At 34.8% G+C, this 26,193-nt stretch overlaps 1 protein-coding gene across 7 annotated transcripts in view; it reads right to left on the minus strand.

The window, feature by feature from the left end:
• Positions 1-2,833: 2,833 nt before the first annotated feature.
• The window catches only part of PGAP1 (post-GPI attachment to proteins inositol deacylase 1), a 68,678-nt gene continuing 45,318 nt past the window's right edge, over positions 2,834-26,193 (minus strand). For 2 of the 7 annotated variants that reach the window (XM_058549488.1, XM_058549485.1), the window contains 12 exons: positions 25,937-26,003; positions 25,377-25,485; positions 23,649-23,687; positions 19,679-19,772; positions 17,026-17,116; positions 16,042-16,239; positions 14,998-15,133; positions 14,536-14,586; positions 13,869-14,056; positions 12,190-12,294; positions 11,050-11,112; positions 2,835-4,048 (listed from right to left, as the gene is read on the minus strand). In XM_058549488.1, the coding sequence (XP_058405471.1) occupies positions 3,967-4,048; positions 11,050-11,112; positions 12,190-12,294; positions 13,869-14,056; positions 14,536-14,586; positions 14,998-15,133; positions 16,042-16,239; positions 17,026-17,116; positions 19,679-19,772; positions 23,649-23,687; positions 25,377-25,485; positions 25,937-26,003 (1,223 nt within the window). In that variant the 3' untranslated portion in view covers positions 2,835-3,966. Of the gene's footprint in view, positions 4,049-5,806; positions 11,113-12,189; positions 12,295-13,868; positions 14,057-14,535; positions 14,587-14,997; positions 15,134-16,041; positions 16,240-17,025; positions 17,117-19,678; positions 19,773-23,648; positions 23,688-25,376; positions 25,486-25,936; positions 26,004-26,193 lie in introns of those variants that run through there. The other 5 variants (XM_058549490.1, XM_058549486.1, XM_058549491.1 and 2 more) reach the window with 4 other exon arrangements.

Raw genomic sequence — 26,193 nt, forward strand, 5'->3', positions numbered from 1 at the left:
CAGGGTTGCTCTTGCTGCAGGTGCCTGGGGAGGCTGGGCTGTCCCCCTGGCTGGCTGGTTGTAATGCTCAGCTATGTGTGGCTGCTATGGTCCTTTCAGTCACTTCATTGGGTGTGGGGAGCCCCAGCACAGTTGGCTGCAAGGTCTGATAGCACATTCTTGTTGCAGTTTTTCTGTTAAGTGAGTAGGCCCCGAGAATGGCTGGTTGCTAGGCTCAGGGGCTTATAACTGCTGTAGCCCTCTAGGCTGTAAGGCTGTTGTCAGCTCCCTCAGAGTTGTAGCTGAGTGGGGCCAGCCCCAGGCATGGGAACACCCAATTGTTTCAGGCTTTGGAAGGTGGGGCCGATCCCCTATGTGGCTGTCTGAGAAGCACAAGTCTGCTGCAGCTGACAGGCCCCACCACCCGCAGGGCCCACACCCGTCAATACAGTCCTGCCCTGTGCGCACACCCTCACCCACTCAAGTGGACTCAATCACCCCATTGCAGAGGCCCTACACACTCCACCAATGCAGGCCCACCCCTTGCGCACACCCTGCCCCGAAGAGGCAGACCCATTTGCCTGGTTGCAGAAGTTCCGGGCACCCTGCCTATGTGGGCCAACATATTGCCCAAGGGCTTTCTGTTGGGTGGGGCCGGTCCCTAGGGTGTGCTGCTTGCCCTGGGTGAGCGAGATTAAATCAGTGCTCTAGTGGGTGGCGCAGACCCCTGCACTAACAGGCCAGGGGAAGAACTCCAATGGCGTCTACTAGCATCTGTGTCAGCATGCCTGTGCTATGTGACAGTAATGGCTGCTGCCAATGTCTCAGGCCCTGGAGAGGTCTCACCTCTCACCGAGATGCTCCCAGAGCATATTACATGAATGTATTTTCACCAAAGGACTGTGCACCTTTCTTTCTGGTGATTTTCAGTTGCTTCCTGAAACAGGTGAATTTGTGCATGGGCCCTTTAAGAGCCAGCCTTTTCCCCCCTTGTCCAATAGGTTTTCTGGGGGTATTTCCTGTTGTAGTTAATAGCCTGCAAAGCCAGGTATTATGATACTCGTCTTGGTTGTGCTGAGTCCAAAAGCTGCTTATTGTAGTAACACTCCCCCACTCAGATCCCCCACTCCTCCAGGGAAGGCTTTGTACCTTGAGGTTTCTCCTGGCTTGCTGTACAACATCAGGGCTAGAAGGTGGCTTTTTACTCTCCAGAAAGGAATTTCTGCCTCTTCCACCCAGTCAGCACCATTCCTTGCTGCGGGGGTTCTTTTTATCCAGTTTTCAGTCCTCTCTTAGGGGTAATTGTTCCAAGAGTAGTTGTAAATACATTGTGCCCGTGGGAGGAGGTGAGTTCAGTCTGTTTATGCCACCATCTTGACACTGTCCCTCTAGGAGCTGTTTAAAATTCAATCAAAGCATTGAAGGGCTTTTCTTTCACTGAAACATTTCATATTTATTAGCTCCTTCAATTAAAACTGTAGAATAAAATATTATTTAAGCACAGCAATTATGAAAAAGACTTTTGTTCCCTGACATGCATGGTAGACAGACTTCTAAAATGGCCCCCAAGATTCTCACCCCCTAGTGTATCCACCCTGTATCATCCATGCCCCTTAAGTGTGAGTGGAATTTGTATGACAGGCAAATGATTATGTTACCTTACATGGCAAAAGGATTCTGCAGATGTAATTAAGGTTTACCTTGAGTTAATCAAAAAGGAAATTATCTCAGAGGATCTGAGCTACTAACATGAGCCCTTTAAATCAGGGTCTCAAAGTCAGAAACAGGAAGTTTAAGAGATTCAAATTTTAAGAGGAATTCTCCTGCTGGTCTTGAAGGCAAAAACTGCCATTTTGTGGAGGGCTACATACAGGGAATGGCATGGGGAGCTCAGAAGAGAACAGCCCCTGGTCATCAGCCAGCAAGAAGACGGGAACCTCAGTCCATAACAACCTGAATGAGTCTCAGATAGGACAGTAGTCCTGGCTGATACCTTGATTTCAGAAGTATGACTCTGAACAGAGAACCCAGTTGTTGTGTGCCCAGACTTCTGACCTACAGAATTGTGAGTAAATAAATAACTGGTGTTTTAAGCTGTTAAATGTTTAATTTCCTATGCAGCAATAAAAATATATATATATTTTGGAAAGTGAGTGAAGATGAAGTAAGAATTGAAAAAAACGAGAGAAACTAGTGGAAAAGGCCTATGAGGGTTTCATGTTGCATACTCCAGTCGCCTCCATATTGGGGTGATTTCAAGATAATCTTCTCAGTATCCAAGGAAAATATTAAAGCTTCTAGTTGTATATTTCTCATCTTTAAAAGTTTACTTTTAATAATATACACAGTTAATACATGCAGATAATTTATAACTGTTCATACATTTAGAGATGCTGGTTAAAATAGTTTAGAAAACACTGTTCTAATCGTGTAAGAAGACACTTGTTCCCTCAAAAGACAGCTCACCCCACTTTACTCCTCTCATCTGTTCTATAATCAAGTTTAGGTCTATACTGAATTCTCAAATTATGTCTTTTTTGGCATCCTGTAATCCTAAAGACAGTCCTTCTAGTTGCTTCTAGGAGTCCTAGCAAGTTAATTTTATTGACTAAAGCAATGTTTGAGAATTACTATTTGAGGCACTCATTACAACAGAATCCCAGGTCTCTTCCCTACAGATCAAATTCAGTAGCTCTAGGGTGACCTGGGAATCTGTTTACAATGTCTAAATCATTCGCATTCTCATGTAATTTGGGAAACTCGGCACCTTATATATATATATATATATATATATATATATATATATATATATATATATATATATATATATATATCAAGTTAGCATAAGAAAGGTGGAAAGCATGGTTTCTGGGAAAAATACAAATGTACAATGCCTTAAAATAGAATGTGAGCCATAAAATGTCCATACAAATGCATGTGGGAAGCTACAGACACCAAGTTGGGAAACACTAGAATTTATCTTGCTTTCAATATTTACCTGTGATGTATTATGTTTATCATGTCTCACGCTTAGGCATTCAAATTTCTGAAATGCTAGACATGCTAAAAAGAAATCATTTTTAAGAGTTTTTTCCTGAGATGATATTGTGGAGAGTATGTGAATTGGTAAGCAATCTCTGCACTACATGTTCTTGTTCACCAAATTTATTGTTGAACATTCAGAATATCAGATTATGACAGATTAAAAAAGAAAGCACCAAAAATTGCTACACATTAATACCTGAGCAGAGACTGAAGGCAAATATTCATCTATTAAACCCTACACCATAATGTTGAAACACAGATAAAAACATTCACAACACTCTACAGAGTACAATAAATAGCACTTTTTGTGAATTACAACCAGTTCAATGTAATAATGTTAATTATACCATACAAAAAATACACAGAAAATTACACATAAGTGTATTCAGTACACCACACATTGTACAAAGTACCAGACAAGATCATGCAGGTTTAAATGGAAAGATCTGTAAGGTGACAATCATTTTTCAGTATACACTATAGGACAAGTTCCTTTGCACTGTTAAGCCTTATTATATGCACTGCATTTTCTGAATGAGAACAAAATGATAAATTTGCAAATAAATGCTTATTGAGTCTATCTCAGCATAACACATAGTTTGTCCTCTATAAACTTTTAACTGTAATATAAAAGCTGATGCAGATTGACAGCCATGTATTTCATTTTATACCCTTGCCCAAACTACTTCCACCTCAATCTGACCATACTTTAAGGAAAGACACGTTTTCTTTCAACATATTTTTAGAGAAACCTATATTTTTAACTTTGGGGGGAGGTAGTGAAGATGAAATGGGAAGAAAGAAATGTGTTGAGTTTATGTTCAAAGTTGACATTGAAAAATATACAACAAATTCTGAATATACAGAGATGTGGGCATCTTTTAGCAGAGACCACGAATGTCCTATGAATGAAATGATTTGTTTTAACAGAAATTATATCCATTATTTTAAATAAGCAGAGTAAAAATGCAAGTCCTTACATTTAAAAAAAACCCCAAAACTGGAGCCAGTTCTCTCTTGACACCTAAAAAATAATTAGGAAAGAAAAAGAAAAAGAGAAAATAATATTTTAAAATATACTACATGAATATGAGTTGATTTTATATCGAAAAATCATTATTGGGTAAACTAACTTCATATGATATATAAATACAAGCCTTAATAATCTGAGGAAAAACAAGTACAGGTCTTAGGGAAGAATTCGTGTCTTTGATTATTCATTAATTATAAAGACAAAAAATTACATTTGAAGATTAATTTTCACATGTGTAATAAGTTCAGAACAGAAGTGCCACCACCTTCTCCTAAAATAAATTTATTTTCAGAAATTTTAGCCAAACTTAATTTTCTACGTCTATGAGGTATAAGTCATTTTTAATTCGAATGTCAACTCTGGAAATTAAGGGAGGCCTCTAGAGCAATTGTTCCACAAATACTAAGGGAAATACCGGTCAACTTGCATTTCAAACTTTTACTTCACCAACCTCAAAGTAAAGGATTTGGGGCCAATTTGAGAAGACCACCTATAATAAAATATACAGTTATAAAATTGCAGGGCATTCCTTCATCATCTTAAGGCACAGTCTGTTTTATCCCAAATGACTACAAGTTCAAGGTCACAGTGTTTATATGCATTCAATTTTGGTCTGGTTTCTCATGGGTGCGTTGCTACATTTATAGTTAGTCATAAGTTCAAGAAACTGTAATACAATCACTTCAAAATAATATGTCATTTTTATATTTTTGAAAATGTAAATACATAATACAATTTCCTAATTTATATACACTAAACATTGGAGTTATTTTTCTCTTCTACAGTGGAGGAAGAGAAGGTTATTTCTACTAATCTTCTAACAAATACATATTTGATTATGTAGAAAGCATGATTATGTTAAATACAGGCATCTCCTACTTAGGATAAAATTATTCAATGCAAAAGACAAATTCATTCTAAGAAACAATGTTCACTGAATTTTTAGGTCTTGTACATTTGTATACCACCTTTTTACTAATATGATCCACAGTCCCCACCAGAGAACTGGATAAATTGTCGCTAAATCAGGCCAAACATTTTAATATTTGGCTTTCCCTGCTACCTCTTTACTTCAAGGCTACTTATGCAAACTGCATCAACATTACTGGGCAGAGAATGGTAACACTTTAGCATTAACATCTTGATTGTTTTTAAAGATTTTTATTTATTTATTTTTCCCCCCAAAGCCCCAGCAGACAGCTGTATGTCATAGCTGCACATCCCTCCAGTCGCTGCACGTGGGATGCGGCCCAGCATGGCGGCAGAAGCGGTGCATCGGTGCGCGCCCAGGATCCGCACCCGGGCCGCCAGCAGCGGAGCGCGCGCACTTAAAGGCTAAGCCACGGGCCAGCCCTTGATTGTTTTATAATATTTTCCTTTAAGATAAGCACTTTAAAATGCTCACTTCATTGTACTATGTTAGGTTCTAGTGGATAATTTTCCCGTGAAACATGTGACTGTAAAAAGAGACTGAATGGAGACACATACCAAAAAAAAAAGAAATTCCACAGTAAACTTTCTATTACATAAATGAGACACCTGTATTAAAAATGATCTGAGCGGGGGCTGGCCCAGTGGCCTAGCAGTTAAGTGCGCACACTCCACTGCGGTGGCCTGGGGTTCACAGGTTCGGGTCCCGGCCGCGCACCAACGCACCACTTGTCAAGCCCTGCAGTGGCGGCATCCCATATAAAGTGGAGGAAGATGGGCACACATGTTAGCCCAGGGCTGGTCTTCCGCAGCAAAAAAAAACATCTGAGCAACAAAATTTAAAGGTTTACATCAAACAACGAATCTGAAGCAGGATTACTTCAAATGATTACTTCAATTAATCACTGAAAGATCATTATTGGGTAAATTAACTTTTACTCAATACAGTCAGAGAACATTATTCCAGAAATCAGACAAAACAGAATACGCTATGCCATAAGCTTTATATATTTTCAAAGAAAAATTAGGGCACTGAATTAAGTTTTGATGATTTACATATTTAATATAAGTCCTAGATGAAAAATACTGAAAAGATTATTTTTGCTTTAATCCCAATATGCTAAGAAAAGTTCATTGGCACAAATATCTGGAGGTATTTTACAGTTTCATTTAGCTTTGGTGGCCAAGTGTGTTTTGCTAACCATATGAATACAGTTATATTTTCCAATGTAGAGTTTTATGCTTAAAAAAAACTCAAATGTGTCTTTTTTTCCTAAAAAAAGCATGTAAAGTCCAATATGAAACAAAACAAGTGAAACATGAAATACAAAATATGTCTATCTTTTAGGCTTTTGAACAGTTAATAGTTCTATCCTTTGTCTATAAATCTTACTGGTAACATTTCTACTATATAAATACTAAAAACCAAAATAACATTAAAAAAACAGCATATGAACTTTACAAAAATGGTATTTTAGACTTCCTCAACTAAGACTAGGATTCAAATATGCAAATTTACACTAACAAAGCAAAATATATCAACAGTTTTTCATAAGTGTTCAAACTTACAATGTACAGAATAAGTACAGAATAATTCTGACTCATACATATCAAGTCCTATACAAAGTCATCAGAAATTAACTGGTTACTTGGTATTTCAAAACGCAGATATTTTTGGCAGCATAACATGCCAAACACTCTTAGAAAGTACTGTACTTGATTTAAAAATTGTCAGCTACAGACAATGAAATCAAGATGTAGCTTAGAATATCAGCTAACTTTTGAAACTTATGTTCTCCATTCAGGTGTACTTTTACATTTATACTATTAATGAAATAACAGTTAGTCTATTCTCACTATTTCTAAATTTTATTCTGTTCTCAAAACTGAGTTATTAATATACAAAATTCAGTCATCTGTATTCATAATATAATTTATCAAAAAAAGTGAATTCTTGAGCATTTACAGTACACATATTTGGATTTGGATTACCGACCTGACTTTTCTTTCCTATCATCCTTATTAAAAGCAAAGAACGCAAGTAGCCTCACAGACTTTCTATTTCCTCAGGCTGTTAAAAGCTATTGTGAAAGAATACACGAGTAATAAGTATAAATAAAACTCCCTTCCAGAACTTGAAATATTGTCTTTTGTTCAAAAAGACTGGGATAAAATTTCAGCTCCCAATCATCTTACTATTTTGTAAAAGTATCTTCTACCTTTACTTTATGTGGCAAGGAAGTTTTCTGCCCGGGTCTAATTTCATAACACAAAGATACTTTTATCGTTTCCTTTACCCCAGGGAGTGCCACGCTCTCCAAATAACTTCATAAGGTATCTTGTTTCCTCTGATATATAAGTTTAGATATATAAATCTAAAACACTGAGAAAACAAAAAGCGATGATGAAAAATAATAACAAATGCCTCGTCATAGAAGGCCCCAACACATTTTTTTAATTTTTCCCAACTGATTTTAATAGCAAGTTACTAAAATTGCAAATGCAGCACTGTCAAGTTTTTCATTAAACCTCACAGTAAAACAAGATATTACACTAATTTAGACTTAATGCCTAAGATGAAAATACAGGCCAATTGAATTATCTGGGATTCAGGAATCAACAGCCATAGTTGATCTCATAATCTTTGTGTTTCTCCCATTTTCCCCAGAGCTTTCAAGAACTAAACTGAAAATTGAGGTTTCCCTCCTTTTATTTCCCTTGACCACCTTCTGTAAGAGGTACTAATGAGCCCTGAGGTGAAATGAACACACTAGACTATAAAGGAAAAGAAAAGTACAGGAACTAGATTATGAACAAACCAGATAATCTCCCTCATATAAGGATGAGTGTGTGGAAATGTGCACCATCTGCATGAGTGACAGGATCATCAACAACAAACATTTACTAGGCCTACTACAGTTCTTTATTTCTTTTTCCTTACTGTATAATCATGTAGACATCATAGCGTAGTTCAATCAAGGTACTCCATTATATACATGTGAATTTATCTGACCAAAATAAAAAATTAATCAACACATGATCAATATATATTGAAGAGATTCAAAATCAATGTTAACCAGGCACAAATGGTTTTTTTAGGACTACTGTTTTAAATATTTTCATTCTGGTGACAACCAAGAAAAGAGTTAGCAGAACCTGTTTAACTTCTGGCACGAAAAAGATTCAGAAAAATGAGTATTAATGATTTCTATCATATTATCAGTTTCAAATTATAGCAGTAGTAACTCCAGAGGTGGCTTCAGAAACACTGAAAGTACTATTTCTCCTGCTCAGCCTATATTTGATCTCGTTACCAACAATAAGGTCCAGAAGTAATTTGTGTAAGCACAAAGCTTACTCAAAATTCAACAAATTCTAAATAAAAATGTTGTAACAGTAGAGCTCAGAAGTTTGAGCTCTACTGAATTAGACAATCTCTAACTACCAATAAAAATTTCATTTTTAGTAACATTGCTAATAAACCTGTGCTGTTTTACCAGCTAATAATGTAGATGGTAAGCATGACAGAAACAATGTGTAATTTAAACACTAAAGGACTTTTCTTTTCTCAAGTGATAGAAACATCAGTTTCGCTAATCTTCAGACAGACCCTCATTTCTCATCTCTGGTGTTTATTGAGGCTTAAAGTGCATCAGGACTTGATGAAGACCGTGTCAAAATGTAAGTATACATATATGTCTGTATATATCTATATGCATATAGTGGCTAAAGACTCAACCTAATGTTGTCTTTAAAATGTTTAATAAGAATACTTTTTATAGTTCTAAAATGAAATATTTTGTTGGAATAAATAAGACTGTAGGACTTGATAACTACACTCATGAAAATATAGAATTAGTGTGCCTAGTCTGCTGCTTTAAAAAGCTAATGTACTACTCACAAATGAGAAATTCAAGTTTGTTACATTTTATTCATGAGCAGTACTGACTAAACCAGGAGACTTTAGATAACATAAACACAACGATTATGGCCATCAACAGAAGATCCAAATTGATGCATTTTCTAAAGTTCTTTCTGTATATGGACCTAAGTTCAAATTCAGAAACACTTAAATGACACATTTAACCTACAACTTGAAATACAACTATAATATCTGTGAAAAAACAAAAGATACCATATGTATAAAAGTTGTTTATAAGTATATGCATAGCTAAACACAGGCAGGTGCAACCTTATTTAAATACATATGTGATATGCCATGGGATAAGTGTATAATCTAATAAATTCTCTTTCCTTTCCGGTACTAAACACACAATCACTTGGTATTTTATCCCTTTTGCTACTTCCCTCAAACAAACAAGAGCCTGGTACGTCTGCCATGTCTACTATGAGGCTACCACTTTCCTTTAATGTCTCAGTAAGTGAAAATACGAATACTGAACAACAGGAAGGAAGCTGGGACAGACGACAATGGAATCAAACAAACTTAGAACCCTCAGAGATAACAGCAAGACCCTCTTCAGCTGATGCCAAAACAGCAAGGACTTGAGGAACGACTGAGAAGAGAAGTGGGGTAATCCTCTACAGGCAGTAACAGCTGAGAGGTTGTAACGGGATCCAGATGCAATGGCAGACAAAACAAACCTGGTACTCTAGGACATCCCTGGGCACTAACCAGGATACAAGTTTACAGGTGCAAACGTAGAATTACTGGGACTTACAGACTTTTCTTGAGAGGTTTTGGGTATTTACAGCATACACATCTAAAGGAAGGACTCCATGAGCCAGGTATACCTCAGCCTGAGTTTATTCCATCTTAAGGCAAAGATGCCTAGCTCCATTACCTACTTCCTACTCTTTTGCAGCTAAAAGTGGGCTGAAATCTCAAATGAAATAGAAACATTACTCTCATCTGTCCAACAGTAATCACCATGGCAAATTAAGATTCCACTGTTAAACCTAGTGGCTAAAGCCTCCAATTTATTCAGGTATATTGTTTGTACTTATGCTATTAATGGGGTAACAGTTTGTCTACTGTTTTCCATTAATAGTATAATTTTATACATCAAATGTGGTATTGTACTTGATCATGCTGATTTATTTTCCACAGTAGACAAAAATTGTGCACATCTAGAGTTTTTTCTGACCACTAGAATTTCGTTAACAATTCATCACGACCTGAGGCACTTTTGGCAACCACTGGGTCAATGAATTAAATAAAATGATACAGACTGGAAAAATGAACTGCTCAATGCCAGTAAGTAAATATCTATGAGAATTTTCTTTAAATTTAACAATAGATCTTTTTAATAGTCTCCTGATAGTCACCAAGGACAAAATAAGATTTATATTTGAAAAGGAACAAGAAAATTTCATAAAGTTTTGAATTTGAATTGTGTTTCCATCCATCAATCTTGTACTGGTTACCAAAAAAACATGTCTCCTTAGAATTAAAAGTTATATTTTCACAGATGCAAGAAAACAAAAGATCTACCTTGTTCACTGTGGCTGCCAAAAACTGACCAAAGACTCTTTGTGGCTATTTCATTTTTGAGAAACGAAACAGTTGTGAATTTCATCAATCTTTTAAGACTTATTTCTCAATATGTATACTGTAGCAAATACAAAGTAACCTACTTTTCAGAAGAAAGTTTGATGAATGAGCAGAAAGCTTGAGGTGAAATTACAAGCAATGCTACATTTACAGAGTATTTAGGAGAAGATCCCTGGTATGGCCAATTAAGCAGACTAGCGATATGCAGAGGAGTCCTCAAACACAGGGGCCACTGTATCCTTTTACTAAATTTTCAAAAATGACTTGTACACAGATGCCACACTACAAAACAAAACCATGCTTCAACTACTTTCCTCAAGCATTACAAAACTAATTTCCTATTTTCAATATTGTAAAAATAGACTTGTCTTCTCCAAAGGATCTTGCTGTCCACATTGATGGATCTGTGTGTTCCCTCTTATTACTGGCCCTAAAGGCATAAATCATCTTTGTCATTCCTTAAATCCAATCTTACATAAAGTTGCATAACGCATGGAGTAACAGAGGAATGAAGACAAAGCATGGAACCCTGTATAAGTGTGCCGACCCAAAAGCAATCACACCAACAGCCAGAGGAAGTGGAAATTGTGAAGTAGTCTTCAACAATTTACTGTAAAGAGACAGAGAAATACACATTATCATGTAATCTACATTGTGAGCAAAAATAGAATATGTCTATCTTTTATACCATTTTGAGAAAGTGTTCTAAGTGATTTTAGATGAAATAATTTTTTATATACTGAACTTAACTGTCCATAATTTTGAAAAAGATCAATACAAGTCATATTTCGGCTAGAAAAGAGAAAAAAATTTCTACTAAGCAAATAATCAGTTTTGTTTAGTTTTTTAAATTTTAACAACAGAAATATACTAGTTGGACTCTTATTCAGCAATTCTACCTCTAGAAATTGATCCTAACAAAAAAAATCAATAATGTTTACTAAGACATAGATACAGAAATATTTATTTCAACTCTATTTATAATAGCAAAAAAAACACCTCAACCAAATAAAAAAGGAACCATCCTTAATTCCTAACAGGACCCTAAAGATAAGACGTGAAATATTTTTAAAAGAAATATTTTTAAAAGAAAAATACTATCAGGAAAGACTACTCTGAAAATACAGAAACTGAGGGGTTAAGAAATTTGCCTAAGGACACAGAGCCTTAAATTTAAACCCAGGTCTGCCCGATTCTGGAATATCTGCACTATCTGCCAGAATCAACCAGAAAGTCTTCCAGAGCAAACAACCAGTCGATGAAAAGTCAAGTTTTATTATGGAGAATTTTAAACATATACATAAGTAGACTAAGAGTACAACGAATCTTATGTACCCACCACCCAGCTTCAAAAATTATCAAGTCATGGCCAATCTTACTTCACCTATATTCCTATCCACTTCCACACCTCCCGTACTTTTTGGAAGCAAATCTTAGACATCGTATCTTTTAAGAGTTAACATTTTAAAGAAAAAATCATTATTATATCCTAACAAGTAAAATCCATCAGTCAGAAAACAAGTATAATACACTTCCATATAAACTGTATTTGCATATAAACCATAATTATTATGGCTTTACCTTTAGGGATAGTCAAAGTAATTAGAAATAAAGAGCATGTTCCAGACATAACAGAAAGGGTGATAAAGAGACAGATGTGAGAAAAAGAAAGATTAAGCTACTATACCTTGATTTTATTGAAACAGTGTAAGTATTTCCAAGAATTGCCATAGTTGGAATAAGGATAAATGCCAGAGGTTTACATGGATCAGGATTAAGTTTAAAGTAATACCTATTTCAAAAAGAAAGAAAAAAAACCTAAATCAACAAAGCATACCTGATCATTCTAAATTATCAGAATCAATCAAATAAGTTTCAAAACATTCCAGTAGCAATATGGATATGAGAGATCCCCAAACAGCTTATGAAATCTCTGATAAAGAATCTTTGCTCTACATCACCTTTATACCCAAGGTTTTATATGGAGAATTGTGTTCGGAAACTACTAAAGAAAATGAAAATACCCAATATGGAAGCACTTCTTTTTTATAATAGGTATATAATAGGTATATAAAAGGTCATATATAAATAACGCTTTTATAAAACAAATTATTTTAAATACATTAAGGCTGCTGTATTTAAAAAAGATGAAAAAATGAAGGTTTATATAAAGTAACTGTCCCTTATCTTTTTTAAACCCAAATTCTCATCTCTTGAATTTACTGACAGTGAGACATCTATAGCTTTTCAGAATTATAAATTTGTGCTCCTCAAGTACTTTTCTACACAAACCTGTGAACAAAAATCTGGATCTTGACTAAAATGAGGGGGACAAGGGAAGGATATTAACATCTGATAACCTGTGATTTAATTTATCAAGCTTATTTTGGTTCTGCTGACTTAAAAAAATACTTCCAGGCGCCAGCCCAGTGGTGCAAGTGGTTAGGTACGTGCGCTCTGCTGCGGCGGCCTGGGGTTCGCTGGTTTGGATCCCGGGCGTGCACCAATGCACCGCTTGTCGGGCCATGCTGTGGCAGCGTCCCATATAAAGTGAAGGAAGATGGGCATGGATGTTAGCCCAGCGCCAGTCTTCCTCAGCAAAAAAAAAATAAAAATAATAAAAAGAGGAAGATTGGCAGATGTTAGCACAGGGCTGATCTTCCTCACACACAAAAAAAACATACTTCCAGTATTTAGATAATCTGAAAGTTTTATATCATTTCTGAAAACTACATTGAATAGGGGTTCAACTATGACTTGAATAAGGGCTTATTATTTTTTTTTTTAGTAATTTACCAATAATTAAATACTCCAGAAACCATCTTGGAGGGCATTTTAGGCTCTCATTTAACTTAAGACACCTATCAGATAGCATAGCAAATTACAGTTTTCAGTAGTAAAACAGCTGATCATTTACTTTAGTATAGGACACATTAGAAGAGTATATACACTTCCTTCATTATTTCTAATATTTTTAAATGTAAGCATTTTTCTTTGCCCCAAATTTAAGAAAACATAAAATCAATCATGAATTAAAAAATACATAAAGTACTAGTATTATGAATACCTTAAGTCAACAAAATAAACCACATTTTTACATATTTCCTGACTCAAAAAAGGTTAAAGGTAAAATAAATAAAATACAATTCTCTCTTTTTGGGGCAGATTTTGGGGAAGTTTATATTCCCAAAGTTTATATTCTCATGGTAGGGGAGAAAATGTGAATGGATTGAAAATAAATTTCAGGTGATATATAGCTTCCTGTTCTTGAGGAAGTTTTATGGACTATTAGGAATCTAGCAAGTCTCTACTTTCAGATATTTATGTTTGAACCACATAAATCACAATTATATAAATAAAACGCACCTAAGATTCTTTAACCAATAAATTAAAGATGGCATGCTGAGTAATACAATCCACGTTAATAAGTTAATCACAGTACTATGCATGCGAAGACTGTCTTCAGCATCACTGACAGATAAACGAAGATGGTGTACTGCAGAGTCTTTATGGTGATTGGATTTTTTTTCACTTCTTCTAGAGTGTTTGGGATTCTATAAAGCAATAAAGTAAAAATATCAAGATATTAAGTAAAATTTAAGTTTATTATTTTATTTAAAATCATACTCAATTACTTAACAGCTAAATAAATACATCTTCCCCTTACCAAATTTATATAAAATACTGAAATTATGTTGTTTAAAAGTACTTTAAAGTGGTTATCAGTTATAAAACTTTTATTCCTTTGACTTGCTATTTCCACTGCTGAGACTATATCTTCTAAGCAATTACTCAAAATAAAATTTAAAAGATAATTTGTAATAATAAAAACAACATAAGTACTGACAAAGATCAAGTTAGACAATCTAAGTCCATTTTAATATTCATTAGGTTCACTTTTCTTAAAGTTACTTAAATTCATAATACCTTCTAAACACTGTAAAATTCTAACTCTTTTTTAAAAAAATGAACTTTCATATTTCCCATGTTCTTTCATATTAAAGTGACGTAGAGTTTTGAAAATAAAACTTACCACAGTCTGGCTATTTTTAAAAGAAGTTAGGCTGGCTTGCAGATGAACAATCTAGGAAAAAGAAATGACTATTTAAGTTTCCTTTTATTTTTAAACAAAAAACATAATCATTTTTATTAAAATTGAGAAGCACTGTAATCTGGAATTTAAAAAAATCTAAACAACTAAAAATCCATTTAAAAACATTCTTTTACAAAAAATATACTATAACTACACATGCTTGCTATCCTGAATTAAAAAAAAAATAATAATAATACAAATTTCAAGAGTATGTTAGGGCCAGGATATATTGTTATACCTTCTACATTCTGTGAGCCTAGGTTTGAATGAAGCTTTGCTATATCAACTTAAAGTGTCTTGTATGAGTCAAAAATCTGATTATATTCAGTAAAGAGTTTCACATGCTTTATATATTCTATTATGTAATATATATAATATATTTATATTGCAGATTTGACATACCTTAAACACATAGTAAAGATAAGTAAGAAGTATGGCAAATGCTCCACAAGTTGTCCAACTAACTATGATCAAAACAATTGTCAAAAAGGGCAAGTCTGGTGATATCATCTTGATATCTTTAGGAAGTTCAGAGGGCCTGGAATAATAAGAATAAAGCTTTTAAAAGTATATTAAGTTATTTATACAGTCTCATATAAGAACCATACAATACTCTGCCAGCTTCCCCTGCATATTAATATGCAAGTATTATAAGGTAAACAGTAAGTTATTTTTTAATAAAGGCAAGGGGTGACACACATTTGTCAGTTCTGTAATACACTGCGATAGCTCCTCTTCCATTTAGATAGACTATGGCCGATATGTGTACTAAGGAAAAAAAAACATTGCTAAAAATAATCATTAATTACAGGCCCTGTGCCATACATTTCCGAGAGGACCAGCTTTCTATTTCTTAAAGTCTCAGGTCACTCAGGCGTGTGATGGTGTTAGTGTCAGAAACACCTCAGAAGGGTGGAGGGAGAAGCACCACACCATGATCCTCTCTGTGACAGGAAATCACATAACAGGTCTGGTGAGGAGGAGTGGCAATGGAAACCAGATCAGTGGTTTACCAGTAACTTCAAACTGTGTCTTGGGGCTGATGATAAAACTCTAGGCAATGTTTTTGGAGCTCTTATATATTTCCTCTAATCTGATCCTAAATATCTTGATTGGAGTCTCTTGCTCTCAGGTTTGATTGAAAGTCAGCATATAAAAGCACTGCCAGAGAAATACTTCCTGCTTGGAAAGATTTACAACAGTGAAATTTAAAACTACTTGTGTAATCTGTCAGACTTTTTTGATTAACTCTTGAGCACTAAGGTCAAAATCAAATGTAGCATTTAACTTGCAATAAATATTTTTGACAAAGACATAACTTTGAACACTAACCCATGTTTTGCTAGTTATACATCTTTCTTTAGAAATTACAGTTTAGTGAAAGAAAATTAATTTTAAGGTTCCCTATCAGAATATAATTTTTTCTTATAGTCATTCATTCTTTACCTTTTCAAAGCTAGCCACAATGAAGAAAGGAGTCTCACAGATGTAGATGAGAGTAGGCCACCCCAGTAGGCAGTACATGTTCCAAATAGAAAGAGAATCAAGGACACAAGGGGGAAACACATACTCTGACTAGTTAAAAAGATGGCATCTAATTCTGGTAACAATAACACATCCCATATTTCTTTAAACCACTTATACCTGTGGATAAAAGAAAACATACAATAAAAGCAAAAAAAAAAAAAAAAAAATCAACAACTGACATTCAAGGATTTAATATTTGAAGTGCCTTACCACGCACTAGAGTCCCCAAAGTTCCATGATACAGTACTTAATTTATAATTATACTGAAAAAACAAATTTCAATTCTTTGTAGGGAACAAGTCATATATCTTCCAAGTGGGTCTACTGATCCTCAAGAATCTGAGTCCTGAGTCTCAGTGCAGCTTTATTGCTCTTTATTGATCCTTGTAACGAAATAAATGGTCTTTTTTAAAGTTAGAAAGCCAATGGCTAGTTGTAATGACAAAAGAAAACTAAGTAATGGTGCTTAATCAAAAAACAAAATGTGAATACATTAAGAATGGAATGTTAAGTAGGGTAGACAGATCTAAAATACACTTTGTATGGGAAGTAAGAAAAAGTGATCTGAGGCACTGTTTCATCAGTATCCTATATTGGTTTGTGTTCCTGAATCTGGGATACTCAAAGATCATGGACCATATACATCCCCTTGCAAATGTTAAATGTATATTTACATTCTAAGTTTAGACTGATATATATATAAGTTCAATAATTACTTTTGAAATGGTTATACTATTGAAGTAAATGTTGATATCCTTTTAGGCCTTTACCTAAGAAAAAAATCCCACTTAAGAAAACAAGTCAATTGCGATATTTGTATGAAAATTTATATTCCAGTAAAGAATCCAACATAACGTTTTACATATAAAACAAAAAATCGTTCTCACAGATAACAAAACTTACCCCAACAGAAACTTAATCATAATTACAAAAGGATCAACTTTGTATGGTTTGGCTTCTTTATCCAACATAGTAGCATATTCTAAGCAATGACCTGGTGATTAAAAAAAAAATCATATGTAGTAGAGAATTCACAGTAATGAAGTATGAGACATATTATATCCTGCATTGTCTGTAAGAGCAAAGTATTTCATGTCAGAGAAAGCAAGGGTCTTCATTACTATCACAGAGACTCTCTTTGAAAGATTAAAATTACTAGAATTCAATGGTTCTCATATAAGAATATACATTCAATGACTTACAAAATAAAAACAAAATCAGGAAGCCAAGGCTGGAGTTTTACTATTTGTATTTTCACAAAGCTCCACAGATGAATTTTTTAACAACTTTACTGAGATATAATTCTCATACCACATAATTCATCTCTTTAAAGTGTATGCAATTCAGTGGTTTTTAGTACATTCACAGAGTTGTGCATTAATCACCACAGTCAGTCTTAGAACATTTTTATTACCCTCAAAAGAAACTGTTCCCCTTAACTGTCACCTTCAATGCCTCCCCATTCCTAGGCAACCACTAATCTACTTTCTATCATGACAGATTGGCCAATTCAGAACAGTTCATATAAATGGAATCATATAACATGTGGTCTCTTTGTAAATGACTTTGTTACTTAGCACCAATATTTACCCATGTTGTAGCATGTATCAGCACATTCTATTTATCCATTCATCAGTTGATGAACATTTTGGCTGTTTTCACTTTTTGGCTAAAATGAATAGTGTTTCTGTGAACAACTGTGTACAAGTTTAGTGTGGATGTATGTTTTCATCTCTCTTGGGTCTCTAAGTGGAGCTGCTGAGTCATATTGTAACTTTGTTTAACCATCTGAGGAACTGCCAGACTGCTTTCCAAAGCAGCTGCACCATTTTACATTCCCACCAGTAGTGTACGAAGGTTCCAATTTCTTCACATTCTCATTAACACTCGTTATCATCTGTTTTATTATAGCCATTCCAGTAAGTATAATCCAGAGGTGATTTCTGATAAGCATCTTTGGTTCAGAACTACAACTTTAATTGGTTTGAGATATAATCTCATACTTAAATTCTCTAGATTAACCAATATCATATAGCCCTGGGGTCTCTGTGGATTATCTAGATATAAATCCTATATGTTTGAGAATCAATTATAAAGCCACTTGAAACTAAGAGGAATGAGGTGTCTCTTTCAAACTTTCAAAAACCATATATTCAAGTATGGTTGATGTCATATTGCCAGAATAATCTCTTAATTCAAAGGTTGGATCTGGGCAGATCACACTGAATGTTACTTCCTTCTCCCTAGAATATAGGTTAAAATGAACACTAAAGGCAAATTTAAAATTGTAAAAAAGTCATAGAAAGGGAATGAGTAGCTGTGGAAGGATCTGGCAAGTTGTAATGGTAGTGGGGATTTCTGGACTGCTTTTATATATTTTGGCCTGACTCTTTTCTTATCTTTTGCCTCCTTTGATTACTGTCCATGCCAACAAGTGTGTGAGGGCCTTACAAAGTTTAGGCTCCTAGGAAACTCTTCTAATTGCTATACTCTAGGGAAGGTTTTGTTGAATGTACTACATATTCTATATTTGCCTCTCCAGACCCACTCTCCACTCTTTACTTTGCTCTGAATTCTGGGAGGCTTTTTTTTTTTGGTGAGGGAGATTGGCCCTTATCTAATACCTGTTGCCAATCTTCCTCTTTTTGCTCAGGAAGATTAGCCTCGAGCTAACATCCATACCCATCCTCCTCTATTTTGTATGTGGGACGCCGCCACAGCACGGCTTGATGAGCGGTGCATAGGTCTGCACCCGGGATCGGAACCTGTGAACCCCAAGCCGCCGAAGCGGAGTATGAGAACTTAACCATTATACCACTGGGCTGGCCCCGATCTGGAAGGCTTTTATGAACTGGCTTCTAGTTGGATTCAGTGCATGAGAGGCAATGGCAGACAGCAGGGTGTGAGGAAATAAAGTTAGTGTATTTATTTCCCCACCTTCTTCCGTGAGCCACAGGTTGACAGTGGCTGCAGCATTCCTGTATCCAAGGCTGCAGCTGCAATAATGCTGCCCTCCCCTACAGCTCTCTGGGTTTGCTCCCTCCCTTGCCCTGGTACCTAGGAGTATCAGATGGTTCTGCTGCTAATCTGGTACTTAATCATTTCTTATTGGTTTTCCCTAAACCTACACACACCTTTGAAATAGTCCCTTCATTAAACTCTCTCAATTATTCCATTCAGTGTGCAAGAACCTAACTGATACAGATGGTACAGCCCAAATATTACCTTATACTGGATGCCTACTACCTGCTTAGCACTATGTTGGGCACTGGGAATAGAATGAACAAGATCCCCATTAATGAGCCTCTGCCTCTTAAGAGGTCCGCAGAATAGAGGGAAGAAACTTCAGGTACAAGGGTATAAAATGGAGAAAACAAGTAAGGAATTTTCTTGGGAATCTCCTAAACTTAGAGAATCTCAAATCCCTGTAAACTTGAGGGACGGGTTGTGATTCCTCAAGAAATTGATGTGTTTTTTTAGCCACATGTAGGATGAAAAAGTAGTAATGAAGCACTGAGAAGGGAAGGAAGGGAGGGAGGAACAGAAGCATTCTTACCTGTTGAGAAAAGAGAGTATAACTGTCCTCCATAAGCAAGAAGGATACTAGATATAACGTAAGCAGGAAGAGCTCCACCATGAAATCTAACTACCTAGAAAACAGGCAAATCGATGGGCAACTTGTGAATATTCCTGTTAATGAAATAAATGTACTTTCACATGAAATAAAAACATCAGTCTTCACTTTATACCTTTCCAGACATGGCCACAAAGATACCTCCAGTCATGGGTACCAAAACTCTAAGTGAAATAAATGCTAAGGATACATAGCTTATTAGAAACATGTTATCTGAATGTTTCGTCAAAGGCACATTAATGAGAATATATGACTGTCTAGCACATGCTACTAATTTTTCTTACAAGGCATGTTTATGAGCATTTAATATGTCCCAGGCATGATACCAAACACCTCATATGCATTATCTCATGCTCTCCTCCCAAAAATCCTCTGAGATAGTTCTTATCCCTATTTCACTGATGAAGAAATCCAGGCACAGGGAGCCCAAGTAACTTGCACAATTAAAAACAATAGACAAGCAACTCACTTACTTGTTACCTCTCTATGTTCTCATCAGTAAAGTGGGAACACTAATAGTACTTACCTTATAGGTGGTCTTAAGGATTAAATATGTTCATTTGTGTAAAAGTATTTAGAATATTAACTTGAACATGATAAGCTATCAAAAAATATTAGCTGCTATTATTAGGCTTTTATGTGCTTCACTGTCTTTGAAAATCTTGTGGAATGGGATTTAACTCAGGGCCTAAATCGTAACCATTATGTTACAGTGCCTCATGTCATTCTACCAGCTGATCCAATCTCTGTAAAAAAACATACATATAACAAAAACAAAGCATTAAGTTCTTCTTTTAATGTTAAGTTTCAAAGGGAAATTTCCTCTTTTTTTTTTTGGTGAGGAAGATTGGCCCTGAGCTAATATCTGTTACCAATCTTCCTCTATTTTGTATGTGGGTTGCTGCCACAGCGTGGCTGGTCAGTGGTGTAGGTCTGCACCCATGAACCTGCGAACCCTGCGCCGCCGAAGCAGAGCACGCCAAATTTAACCACTAGGCCACGGGGCCGGCCCCCAGGAAATTTCCTTTTTAAAGCATGTTCTCCATTCCACAGAATTTTTTAGAAAATGTACAGACTTCCCTGGCAATCTGATGAAAGCTATGGAAACGCATGCTTACAGGAAATGCCGTGTAAAATTTCAGGAAGTTCAAGGTCTCCCTGCAGCTCTTCTGTGAATTCCCAGGTTAAAATTGATTAGAAAAACTCAAAAAACTTATAGCCCATATTCATGATTTACAGTTTATAGCTGTGAGTGAAGGGAGAGGAGTTGAGAGAAGGGAAAAGGTCATTTTACTACCTATTTCTAAATGATACTCATTGGCTGCTAGTGGCATGCTGGGGAATATGCAGCATACTTCAGCTGTCAGGAGTATGGAAGGGAAGTCTAGCAGCACAGTAGGCTCAGTCAGACTCCTGGGTTTACTTAGACCACAGCTTTGCCTCTCACTAGCTCTGTGCCCTTGGGCAGGTTACTTTACCTCTCCTTTTCTCTGCCCTTATTGTAAAATGGAGATAAACTGCACTCACCTCACAGGGAGTTTGAGCTTTAATGTGGTTATTTGTGTAAAGTATTTGGAATAGTAACTGGCATAGGTAGGTGATCAGAAAATGTTACCGATTATTAACTTTAATGCCCTTCACTGTCCTTAGAAATTTTGTAAGAGGTCCTACAGTCTTCCGAACAAAAATTTCTTTTTAATGACTGAGTGTCACTGTTCTGAGTAATAAGTATTATACTGGGCCACAGCCACAGACCATATAAGATATGACTAAATCAATCATAAACTGACCTCCATGGGTCATATTCAAATTGCAGACACACTTCATTTGATTTAGTACTTGGCACAGTATTTCTTTACATTTTGAATTAGATGCCAACATTGAAAAATTAAAAGATTTTACTTAAAAATCCAGATTTCCAGTTACTCTTAAAATCTAAAGACTTGGGGGGCCAGCTTGGTGGCATAGCGGTTAAGTTTGTGCGCTCCGCTTCGGCGGCCTGGGGTTTGCAGGTTCGGATCTCGGGCACAGACCTATGCACCGCTCATCAAACCACGCTGTGGCGGTGTCCCATATAAAGTAGAGGAAGCTGGGCATGGATGTTAGCTCAGGGCCTATCTCCGTCACCAAAAAAAAAAAAAAAAAACCTAAAGACTTGGCAACACTGGACTTCATTCCCACATAGAAATGATTTACTACAGTTTATATAATTCTCTTGGGAAAGTAACTTCCAGTTGATTTTTTGCCCTCTCTTTCATAACAGTAAACTAAAGAATATGTAAATATATTTCCCTCTTTTCTTTTTCTGAAAACAGTATTAATTTTATGAAAAATATCTAATCAAAGGCTAAAGATTCTCCCAAGTGGTTTCTCTTTATTCCTCTTCCCAGTCTTCTTTCACTGAATCAGCAACACTGAAAATATGTATTATTTTTAAAAGATGAATGAGACATCTAACTTCAATTCATTCTCCTACTGTTCTTAAGCTAAATATTTAAACAAAAATGAAGAGCATCTTTTTAATAATTTGAGAAGGACTTAACTCAATTACTACAAATTCTTTGACAAGTAAAAAAGTACCCACCTCTGATCCTGTTAACACCCACACATCCATTTTCATTTTTTAGAAAAATTTCCATGTCTAAACAAGAATATTAGTCTGTCCTTTTTTGGTGTATATATAATTATGATTGACTATAGAGTATCAAGCTAACTTGACTTTTCTTGTCAACAATCTGAATTAAGAGCCCCAGAGATGATGTGGATAAGACAGTAGATTATATCCTCAGCCCATACCACTGTGCACAGTAACATCCCTTTTGGACATACTAAAAGAACAACAGCATGAGTTCTTCCCCTATTTTCCAAGAGATAGTTTTTCTTAATAATTGGTTCCTTAAAATTTTAGAGTATTTATTATAATTACCTATGATACTATTTTCCAACTTACACTAACATCTAATCTTCTCTTCCTAATGCAGCACAAAATTTGTATACACTAACTTAGAATTTTCTAATGTTCACAAATTTAATAATAGTCACAATTTAGTTCTCACTAGGTCATTGTGAGGATTCAATGAGATAATGCATATAAAAAAATTTTCTAATTTAATTTTGGTTTGTGAGTTTTATTATAATTATAGAACTAAATGACTTAGATTAAAAAAAATTCTACTATGCCTGGACTGCAAAACACCACAGACTAAAAAATAAATAAAGTGAAACTAATAAAAGGCATAATAAAAATTTTAGTGAATTTTAAAACGACATAATTTCTCTGACCAATCATTATGTATTTATATCCAAGTTGTACAAGTCTGCAAATTATAATGATGTTGAATAATATAATACAGTAGTTCTACTAGCTAATAAATTATTTTTCTAACACTATTTGTCTATGAATTATAGAAAGATAACCCCCAAATGAATTTAAATTATTTCAACATGTTTATTTTTATCTTTTACAAACTGAGCATATACAACACAAAAAGTTCTTCAAAAATGTTCATTCATATGTTAGAGCCTACAGATTTTATTGGACTGTGAATTATAGGATAGTACAAGTGACATGAAATCTTAATATGACATTCATTTAGCCAAAAATATTAATTTGTTGGGAATCAGAATCAGCTCTCATTTCTAGTAAGTATCAAACATTAAAGCATCACTTTAAAGCTAGAGGTGGCCAACCATGGCCTGTGTGTCAAAAATGGTTTCTAGATTTTATTAAAGTGGAAGAAAGAAGGAAAAACGAGAAAGAAGCGGCAGCTAGAGACCATATGTGGTCTGCTAAAATATTTATTATCCGGCCCTTTACAGAAAAAGTTTGCAACCTCTGCCTTACAGTATCTATTCACAAGGCAATAAATAATCAACCAGGAGTCTCTCTTACCTGTCCGAGTATTTGTGAAAAGGAAGTCTTCACCGTCACCTAGTTTAAAATAATCATTAAAAAAAAGGTTATTTTCCCTACACTCCTCTAGTTCACATTTTATTAAATTGAGCACTTCTGCATATCTCTAAGCAATAATCATTAATTTTTTTTATAATGATAAACCTAAAGGCACTCAAGATCTTAAAAGAATCCTCCGAACCACCAACATTTAATCTGTATCGTGTACCTTTACTGTTCAGTGTATTTTCCAGTGTCCTAATTCTTTGACAATTGGATGAATGCTATGGTACATTTGGTAAACTTTTACTAACTAAAATATGTAATTAACCAGAATATCTTATTACCAGATCATGCAAGCTAAAGGAATTTATTGAATGATTGAGTCCAGAACCTATATATATGTTTGCTGAAAACTTAAGCACAAAGTAATCAACCTACTATATAACCAGTACTTTAAAATCTCAAACCTACAATTGTATAGCACTAAATACAGTTACGCTAAACCACTTCTGAGTAAATTTCATAAAAACCGATTTCACATGATATAAGACCAGGAACCAACAGAACACATTTAATAAAATTTAAGCCAAACAATATTAAAAAAAAAATTCATCATTAATTATCTCTACCATAAATACACCTTTTTGATATTAAGAAGTATGGGAAAAGGAAATAAATCTTTCACAGGGGAATTATAAAATGACTATATTTGATCAAAATATGGACTTTCTGAAAATATAAAGTATTTGTAAAAAATGGACATATTGAGAGCATGCAGTATCTGGAGCCAAATTATTAACACAAGTCTTACTATCTCTGTAATATTAAAAACATGAAGGTACAAGTTAACCATTGCAGCCCTGCAAAATTCTTCAATGTTAAAACAGAAAGTAAGATACCAAAGCATTAACAAACTCCATGAAATCTAAAATAACTGACAATATTGGTCCAACTGAAACTTGGTTGTAGGAACAGATTCATTTGATCTACCAATCCTAGTTACCCTAAGAAAGTCAGTTCTAAAAAGAATCCAAATACTTAAGCGTTTAAAGCAGCTGAGTAGAAATAAGATATTTAACATAAATCAGAAACCTGTGATGTCACCACCAGTGAAATGTGTACTTCAAACACTTAAATCTGGAATCCTTAGAACGTGGCATGTTCTGATAGAGAGAGGGACTCTTTTAGTTCATGAATCCATAAGTAAATAAAATATGACTCGAGTTTATTTCCCTTCTCTTAGCACAAACAGATCTACTGTGATTGTAAAACAAATACAAGAGGCACTAAATTGCACATATTAATGACTGACAGAGCTTAAAATAATTACTAAAAAGGAAAGAGACCCTTAAACTTATTCAGTAGAGCTAGAAACAAATATGCATCATGTCAATTACTGAAGTAAAGTCATGTCAACTGATTTCAAGATGTTCTTCAATTTATAGAGGATTATGGACTGTGGGCTTCCAAATTTAGAAGGATAACCTACAGTCTCAATTTTTATTTTATTTTCTATTACTTATTAAGATGTATACTATCAAGGGCCCAGCTAAGGTAATGCTGAGGTAGTGCTAATGGGCAAAATGGAGAATATTTAAAGTATTATCCATGTCTATTTCTCATATTTACTGGCTTCCACATCACCATATATCTGAGGCTAATATAAATATATTTTCGATTTATTCCATAACTAAACCTTAAAGATTAAGCAAACAGACAACTTACCTCATACTGACAGTCTGATGATGTGTACATTTTTAACAATGCTACATGGCTATCATTTTCTGGTTGAGCAATATGTAGTTTCAGAGAAATTTCTGTGGAGGATGGAACCCTGAAAAGATACATATCAACTCTCAAATACAAAATGCTGTTAAATAACCATGGCTAAGTCAATCCTCAGCACAACACAATGAAATAATGTGCAGGAAGCTAGATGCCAGACACATTATTATGGATGGACATTTTCTAGTCAGATCACAGTTGTGTGAATGCTCCCTCTAGTTATAGGAGTTGGGGGAGAGGGTGGGAAGGGGTTCATGTTTCAAGCAAGTAAGGTTTAAATTTTAGATCATTTAAATAAGAATACTGTACATTATCTTATCATATTATCTTATGGGCACAATGCTACTTAAAGGACACCTACATTTTACTAAGAGGTATTTTAATAATTTCACTCTGATTTAAATAAACAAAGTAGTATTCAAAACATGTATTTTTCAATGTAATTATGTAATATATTATTCAAAAACACCATTTTAAGGTAAATTCTTTCATATACTCACTGTGCAATGGTTAGTGAATCTTCATAAGACCAGGGAATATGAAGTTTATAGATACTAGTTATTTCTTCTGTGAAAACATAAAAGAAATATGTATTATTAACCTTATGTTACACTAAATGTTATATAAGCTACTATAATACCTAACTAATTACACAATTACTCATTTCATAAAAAATAATCAGTAAGAGTTATATCACATAATAAGAAATTATGGAGGATTATTAAATAATAATGTTTAGTTAGACTTACAAAAGATA

The sequence above is a fragment of the Diceros bicornis genome, chromosome 10 (assembly GCF_020826845.1).
Source record: "Diceros bicornis minor isolate mBicDic1 chromosome 10, mDicBic1.mat.cur, whole genome shotgun sequence".
In the NCBI taxonomy this organism is placed as follows: Eukaryota; Metazoa; Chordata; class Mammalia; order Perissodactyla; family Rhinocerotidae; genus Diceros; species Diceros bicornis.